An 8,671-nucleotide genomic window follows, 5' to 3' on the forward strand; every position below is an offset into this window, starting at 1 on the left:
CACCATTAACATATTGTTTGCCTTTGCTCCGTGACCTTTTGGTCAGCTATGTGGCCTGGTCCAATCTGCACCTTCTCCTTTGTTATCTCTTGCCCCACTTACCTCACTTGCTGATAATCTGTGACTTTTCTAATATTTGTCAGTTCCGAAGAAGGGTCACTGACCCGAAACGTTAACTCTGCTTCTCTTTCCACAGATGCTGCCAGACCTGCTGAGTGATTCCAGCATTTCTTGTTTTTGTTTCAGATTTCCAGCATCCGCAGTATTTTGCTTTTATTATAGGATTAGCGCAGGCCTGTTTCGAATCATCACTTACCCGGTGTATGCGTGGGATTCAGGACAGCTCCAACTGAAATTACCACAGGCCTGGTTTTAATTGGCTCTCTCCTGGGTTGCGAGTGGTACCCAGTACCACTCCAGATGCGATTAACAAAATCCTGGTTTGTACTGGCCATTTCATGTTAATTGAAAGGGACTCAGTGCCACTCCTTCTGGGATTAACACAGGCCTGGTTTGAATTCGCTCTCACTGATGTTTGATTGGGTCTCAATAATACTCCAACTGGAATTAACGCATGCTTGTTTTGAATTCACTATTTCCTGGTGTTTGAGTGGGACTCAGTACCACGCAAACTGGGATGAGAACAGACCTGCTTTGAGTTGGTACTTTCTTGGTTCGTGAGTGGGACTCGGTACCACTATATCTGGGTTTCACATAGGCCTAGTTTGTATTGGCCATTTTCTGGTGTTTGATTATGACCCAGTAGCACGCCAGCTCGGATTAACACAGGCCTGGTTTGAATTCGTCCTTCATTGGTGTGTGAGTGGGTCTCAGTGCCACTCTAGCTACGATTAATACAGACCTGGTTTGTATTAGCCATTTGCTGGTGTTTGATTGTGACCCAGTACTACTCCAGCTGGGAGTAACACAGGCTTGGTTTGAATTGGCAATTTCCTCGTGTGTGAGTGGGACACTGTACCAGTCCAGCTGGATTTAACATAGGCATCTTTGAATTTGTCTATTCCTGGTGTGTATGTGGGACTCAGTAGCATTCCAGCTGGTATTAGCATAGGCCTGGTCTGAAATGGGCGTTTCCTGGTGGTTAAGTGGGGCTCAGTACCATTCCAGCTGGTATTAGCACAGCTTGGTCTGAAACGGCCCTTTCCTAGTGTGTACGTGATACGCAAGACGACTCGAACTGGGCTTAAATCAGGCCTGCTTTGAATTTGACCTTTCCTGGTCTGTGAGTGGGAATCAGCACCAATCCAAACAAGATTAATAAAAGCCTCACTTGACGGGCCCTTTCCTGTTGTTGAGTGGGAATCAATTCCACTCCAGATTGATTTCACACAGGTTTCAATTGGCTCTTTCCTTGTGTGCTTGGGGCCAAAGAAGAAGAAGAAGACTGGGGCACAGCACTACTCCAGATGTGATTTACAAAGGCCTGGTTTGAATTGGTCCTTTCCTGGTATGTGAGTGGGTCTCAGTAATAATCTGCTGGTATTAACAGAGGCCTGGTTTGAATTGCCCATTTCCTGCTGAATGAGTTGGACTCAGTATCACTCCAGCTTGAAATAACACAGATCAGGTTTGAATTGAGGTTTCCTTGTTTGTGCTTGGGGCTCTGTACCACGCCAGCTGGGATTAATACGGGTTTGGTTTGAATTAGCCCTTTTCTGGTGTGCGAGTAGGACTCAGTACCACTCCAGATGGGTTTAACATTGCCCTGGTTGAATTTGCACTTTCCTGGTTTGTTTGTGATCTGTATAGCGATCGCTTTCCGTAATATTTGGCATTGCCATTTTAAATGATGTGCACTCTTGTCCTTTTATGTGATTAGCATAGAGTATTTTAAGTGACAGGCAGTGCCTCAAATTTTTGTGATATGCTCTGCGACCATTTTAAGTGACATGCACTGAAGCCACTTTAAATGATATGCACTCTTTCCATTTTAAGTGACATGCCGTGTGGCCATCTGGACAGCAGCCATTTTAAGTGATTTGCACTTTGGCCATTTTTGGTGGTACACTACAGCCATTTCAAGTGAAATGCCGTGCAGCCATTTTAAATGACCTGCCCTGAGACCATTTTAAATGATATGCAGAGCGACAAATTTAAGTGACATGCTCTATGGACATTTCAAGTGATATGCACTGCAGCCATTTTAAATGACGTTTACTGCGGCCACGTTAAATGATCGGCTGTATGACCATTTTAAATGATTTATAGAATGGCCATTTTAAGTGACTTGTATTGCAACTATTCCAAGTGGCATGCCGTGTGGCCATTTTCATTGACAGGCACTGAGACCATTCTAAGTGATATGCACTTGAAATATGTTAAGTGATATGCAATGCTACCATTTTAAGTGTTATTATGTGTGGCTATTTGAAGTGACCTGCACTGCAGCCATTTGAAATGACAAGCCCTGTGGCCATTTTAAATGATATTCACTGTGGCCTGGTGGAATGAGATCAAACCACGGCGATGCTTTTCAATGTTTTCTGTCCACGGCAGCAAATGTATGAGCTGGAACAGGTTATAAAAGAGCATAATGGATAATAGCTCATAAACGATTATAAACGATTATAAAGATTTATAAAGTATTATGAATAATTATAGACTGTTTATAAAGGTTTTAAAGGAATGTAAATGTTTATAAATGATGATAAACGTTATAAAGACTTATTTGCGTATAATGTGGTTATAATAATTACAAATGATTCTGAAGAATTCTGGCTCCAGCTTTCCGTTACCCTGGGAAACAGGACCCGCCTCCACTCTCCATCACCTTGGAAACAGGCCACTCCCCCACTCTCCACCATCATGGGAAACAGACCCAGCTCCGACTCCCGCCATCCTGGGTAACAGGCGCAGCCTCCGCTCCCCATCACGCTGGGAAACAGGGGGGACACACACTCCAGGTCACCTTGTAAAACGTTCCCCGCCTGCCACACGGCAAGAACCTGGAAACATTCCCCGCTCCCACTTTCTGCCACATTGGAGACAGGTCCCGCCCCCTTTCCCCGTCATCCGGGAAACATTCCCCGCCCTACTACGCGTCACCATGGGAAAGAGGACTCTCCCGCAGTCACGGTCACTCTGGGATGCATGCCCTGCCCCCACTCCGCGTCATTCTGGAAAACTAGCAAAGCCCATACTCGCCGTCACCATTGGAAACAGGCCCCTCCCCACTCTCAGTCACTCTGTGTAGCAGGCCACGCCCCCACTCCCTTTAAACATGGGAAACAGGAGCCACCCGCACTCCTCTTCACCTTGGGGAAAGGCCCCGCCCCACGCTCTGTCAACAAAGCGACAGGCCCCACCCCACTCTGTCGTAATAGATACAGGCCCCGCCCCCGATCTCCGACGCAGTGACTGGACACGCCACCCTTTGTCTCCTCAGCAGTAGGCAGGGCTCCGCTTTCTGTCCACAGCAACTGCTCTCCCCGCTCTGTCGCCATCGTGACAGGCCCCGCCACGCGCCTCTCACTAACGACAGGCCCTGCTCCGCTCTGTCACCACAGCGACAGGTCATGCCCCCACTCTGTGTCCAAAAACGCAGGCGCCGCTCCCTCCCCTATCTCGATAAAGACAGGCCCCGCCACGCTCTGTCTCCATCGTGACAGGCCCCGCCGCCGGGCTGCTGAAAATAGTCCGTGATTCAGTTCCTCTCACCTTGAATGAATTTGACAATTGGAGTAAAGGGATATTTCAGCACATTCTTCAACTGCTCTCTGAACTGAGTCTGGGTCACGGCATAAATCACAGTGTTTGTGCAGCAACTCAGGAGTTGTAGCATGAAGCCCAATTCCAGCAGAAACAGGGGTAGATAAATAGACTGATACCCTAAATCACGCATCCGTCTCCATATCGAATACACCATTAACACTGCCCACAACAGGATGAAATTAGCCGAGATAACTGACAGTAAAATTATGGATTTCCTTCGGCTCTCCATCTCTGGGTCTCTGCGAGTTTCCCCACTTCTGAGAGCCTGGAGTCTTCTGCGTCCTCTGCTGCTCACTAAAATGTGTCTGATGGTGAGAGTGTTTAGCAGCAGAATCACCACAAATGGGAGCCCCGGGGTTAGAATGTTGTGGAGGAACTCGATTGTTGTCCAGACACGAGATTCCACAATAGCCAGTGTTACAAAACAAAACCAGGGGACGTTCATCCTCCAGTACCGACTTGTGAACATAAAATACCAGAAGATGTTCTTTAAACAGCTCAGCACAGTCACTATTCCCAGAACCACTGCTGCCATTTTCTCGGTGCAATATTTACTTTTCAGATTCTGGCAACAAATGGCCAGAAATCGATCAAAGGTGAAAGTGACGGTGAACCAGACAGAACAGTCTGTGGCTGCGTAAAGCAGGACTGCATGGATATTACACACGGGGATGGACCATAGGAACCGAAAATGTTCCCAATAAACAATGGGAATGTGCCTCAATATCAGGTCGAGGATAATGACCAGTAGATCCGCCGCTGACATGGCCACCAGGTAGCAAGTGACACATTTGGAGAGACCGCACTTTCCCCGAGACAGGACCCCAATCGTCAGCAAGTTAACTATGAGGAAGAGAAATAAGTAGATAAATTATACATCAGGCTAGGAGCAAAGTTACCAGTTTGACTGAGGATTATTTGAGATTTATAAATGTGTTCCTGTATACAGTGATGGATTGAAATGATTGGAACTGAAAGAACAAATGGGAAGGTCTGTGATACGTTGGAAGGCAGGAGAGATTAAATAATATAAGGATGATATGATCATTGTTAAACTCAATGTAGATCATAATCTTCCCACACCCTCCCTCCCCTGTCTGGTTTAAAAACTGTTCCATATCTAATCCCTCCCAGTTCTGATGAAGTGTCACTGACCTGAAACTTTAACTCTGTTCCTCTCTCCAAAGATGCTGCCAGACCTGTTGAATATTTCCAGCATTTTCTGTTTTTATTTCAGATTTCCAGCATCTTTGTTCTTGTATAGAAAAAATTAAATGTTGGACTGACTGATTGCCTCACCTGTGACAGGCAGCACGGAATTCAATTTTTCCAAAGCAATAATTGGAAATGAGTCTAATCAGAAATCAATGAAACAAATAATCTCAATCGTCATTAAGTTAACTGTAAACAGGGGGAATTAGCGAGAATTAATTCTTCAGATTGGGAGCAAAAACAGCAGTTTGATGGATTTCGGGGTGACATTTGTACATGTGTTGCCACATTCAGTATGTGCTAATTATTGTGCTAGTGACAGTGATTTCTGCTGGAAACAGGGAGCTGAATTTCGCGGAGCCAGCGGGGTCCCGACGATGGACGAAAAGGTGAGGAGATCAAAAGCTCAGCAATTCGGAGCCACCGCCATGTGCACATCAGTGGCGCTCAGGCAATTAACTGCCCAGTGCCGTGGCCCACATGCCTTTAAGGATGTGGATTCCGTCTGCCAAAGCTGCTGAACAATCAGAAGCAGTATCAGTAACTCCACCAGGAGCCATGGAACTGCCACTACTGCACCAGGCCTGGGACCAGAGCCATCGCTGGCGCCTTAGTTCCCAGGTCAGTATGTCGAGGACACCAGGGCTCATAAGTTGCCGGAGCCACAGCTGCTAATGAACTAGGGCAGGGACCACGAACCTGACTGGAGTCCCGGACCACGGCTAGATGCGGCAAGGACATCCGTGCCAATCATTATGTCTGCTTGTGTGTGTGAGTAGCTGGCTCAGTGTTTGGGCTGTGATGTGTGTGCGTGTGTCTGAGTTATTGTGTGTGTATGTGTGTATCTGGTTTAGTGCCTGTGATCTGCTGTGATTTGATGTGTGTGCGCGTGTGTGTGTGTGTCTGGTTCCATGCCTGGGGTGTGATTGGTCTGCATGTGTGCCTGTGTGTGTGTGTGTGTGTATGTGTGTGACACAGTCTGTCTTTCTGACTGTGTGCCTGTAATGTGGTCTGCATGTGTGGATGTGTGTGTGTGTGTATCTGACTCAGTGCCTGGCGTGAGTCTGTGTGGCTCAGTACCTCAGCTACAATGTGTGTCTCTAAGCGTGTGAGTGTGTGTGTGCGTATGAACAAGTATGTGTTTGTGTATGTGTGTGTGTGCATATCTGGTTCTCTGCCTGGGGTATGATGTGATGCATGTGTTTGTGTGCGTGTGTGTGTGGACATGTGTTTTGTGTGTGTTGTGTGCATGTGTGTGTGTATATGCGTGCGTCTGGCTGAGTGGCTGCAGTAAGATATGCGTGTGTGTGTGTGTGTGTGCATGTGTGTTTCGTTGTGTGTGTGTACGTGTGCCTTTGTCTCCAGGCCTGGGCTGCGTGCGTGTGTGTGTGTGTGTGTGTATGTTTGCGTATCTGTGTTTGTGTCTGTGTGGGTGTTCCTCAGTGTTTGTGTTGTCTCTGTATCGGTGTCTCAGGGCCTGGGGAATGGTGAGTGTGTGTGTGTTTGCAACAATGCACGTGCATGCAAGGATGTGTGTGCGCGTGCGTGCATTTTTGGATCTGGCTCTGTGCCTGGCTTGCAAAGATTGTGCATGTGTGCTTGTGTGTCTGTCTGTGCATGACTCATCACCTGGTGTCTGAAAGGTGTGTTTGTGTGTGTGTTTCTCTCTCTCTGTTTGTTTGTATCTTACTCTGTCGCTGGCGTATAAATTGTGTGTGTGCATGGAGAAGCCACGAGATGGATAATATTGTGGATATCGGATCGAGAGGTAGCCACACCGCAGGCTCAGACTCCACAGGCAGGAAGGAAATGGGCTACCACAAGGCAGAGCAAGATGACTCGGCAGGAATCCCCTTAAAAACAGATATACTGCTTTGGATACTGCAGGGTGGCCCCTCAGGGAAAAACAACAATAGCCCAATCCGTTGCACCATGGTTGGATTTGCTGCCCGCGGGAGGAGTAAAATATCACTCGGCATCAACGTCAGCACCGGAAACGACAACGGCAAACCCAGCCCTGTCGACCCTGCAAAGTTCTCCTTACTAACATCTGGGGGCTTGTGGCAAAGTTGGGAGAGCTATCCCACAGACTAGTCAAGCAACAGCCTGACATTGACATACTAACGGAATCATACCTTACAGACAAAGTCCCAGACACTGCCATCACCATCCCTGGGTATGTCCTGTCTCAGCGGCACAACAGAGCCACCAGAGGTGGTGGCACAGTGGTATACAGTAGGGGGGGGCGTGGCCCTGGGAGTCCTCAACATCGACTCCGGAAACCACGAAATCTCATGGCATCAGGTCAAACATGGGCATGGTACCCTCATACTGATTTCCACCTACCGCCCTCCCTCAGCTGATGACTCAGTACTCCTCCATGTTGAACACCACTTGGAGGAAACACTGAGGGTGGCAAGGGCACAAAATGTACTCTGGGTGGGGGACTTCAATGTCCATCACCAAGAATGGCTCGGCAGCACCACTACTGATTGAGCTGGCCGAGTCCTAAAGGACATAGCTGCTAGACTGGGTATACGGCAGGTTGTGGGGGAACCAACACGAGGGAAAAACATACTTGACCTCGTCCACACCAATCTGCCTGCCGCAGATGCTTCTGTCTGTGACAGTATTGGTAGGAGTGACCAGCACACAGTAATTGTGGAGACGAAGTCCCGCCTTGACATTGAGGATAACATCCATCGTGTTGTGTGGCACTATCACCGTGCTAAATGGGATAGATTTCGAACACATATAGCAATGAAAAACTGGGCATCCATGAGGCTCTCTGGGCCATCAGCAGCAGCAGAATTGTACTCAACCACAATCTATTACCTCATGGCCCGGCATATCCCCCACTCTACCATTATCATCAAGCAAGGAGACCAACCTTGGTTCAATGAAGAGTGCAGGAGGGCATGCCAGGTGCAGCGCCAGGCATACCTCAAAATGAGGTGTCAACCTGGTCAAGCTACATCCCAGGACTACTTGCATGCCAAACTGCGTCAGCAGCATGCGATAGACAGAGCTAAGCGATCCCATAACCAACGGATCAAAGAACAAAGAAGAACGAACATTCCAGCACAGGAACAGGCCATTCGGCCCTCCAAGCCTGCGCCGATCTTGATGCCTGCCTAAACTAACACCTTCTGCACTTCCAGGGCCCATATCCCTCTATTCCCTTCCTATTCATGTATTTGTCAAGATGTCTCTTACACGTCGCTATCGTATCTGCTTCCACCACCTCTCCTGGCAGCAAGTTCCAGGCGCTCACCACTCTCTGTGTAAAAAACTTGCCTCGCCCATCCCCTCTAAACTTTGCCCCTCGCACCTTAAACCTATGTCCCCGAGTAACAGACTCTTCCACCCTGGCAGAAAGCTTCTGACTTTCCACTCTGCACATGCCGCTCATAAATTTGCAAACCTCGATCGTGTCGCCCTTCCACCTACGTCGTTCCAGTGAAAACAATCCGAGTATTTCCATGCTCTCCTCATAGCTAATGCCATCTAGACCAGGAAACATACTGGTAAACCTCCTCTATACCCTCTCCAAAGCCTCCACGTCCTTCTGGTAGTGTGGCGACCAGAATTGCACGCAATATTCTAAGTGTGGCCGAACTAAGGTTCTGGACAGCTGCAACATGACTTGCCAATTTTTGTACTCTATGCCCCGACCGATGAAGGCAAGCATGCCATATGCCTTCTTGACTAGCTTATCCACCTGCGT

The 8,671-nt window shown here is 48.0% G+C and overlaps 1 protein-coding gene across 1 annotated transcript; it reads right to left on the reverse strand.

Annotated features, from left to right (window-relative positions):
* Positions 1-3,664: 3,664 nt before the first annotated feature.
* Positions 3,665-5,698, reverse strand: LOC137359259 (probable G-protein coupled receptor 139). The gene is made up of 3 exons (XM_068025314.1): positions 5,644-5,698; positions 5,032-5,085; positions 3,665-4,575 (listed from the first exon to the last, which is right to left on the reverse strand). The coding sequence occupies exons 1-3, from the start codon at positions 5,696-5,698 to the stop codon at positions 3,665-3,667; spliced, it is 1,020 nt and encodes a 339-aa protein (XP_067881415.1).
* Between the last annotated feature and the right edge of the window lie 2,973 nt (positions 5,699-8,671).

The sequence above is a fragment of the Heterodontus francisci genome, unplaced genomic scaffold (assembly GCF_036365525.1).
Source record: "Heterodontus francisci isolate sHetFra1 unplaced genomic scaffold, sHetFra1.hap1 HAP1_SCAFFOLD_325, whole genome shotgun sequence".
Taxonomy (NCBI): Eukaryota; Metazoa; Chordata; class Chondrichthyes; order Heterodontiformes; family Heterodontidae; genus Heterodontus; species Heterodontus francisci.

Bases quoted from the DNA above. Each gene is read 5' to 3' on its own strand.
- LOC137359259 (XM_068025314.1), bottom strand. From the start codon at position 5,698: ATGATTGGCACGGATGTCCTTGCCGCATCTAGCCGTGGTCCGGGACTC. The intron at 5,086-5,643 runs GTTCGTGGTCCC...ATTTCTGATTAG, and splicing joins TGGTCCGGGACTCCAGTCAG to ACTCATTTCCAATTATTGCT. The intron at 4,576-5,031 runs GTGAGGCAATCA...TCTTCCTCATAG, and splicing joins TTCCGTGCTGCCTGTCACAG to TTAACTTGCTGACGATTGGG.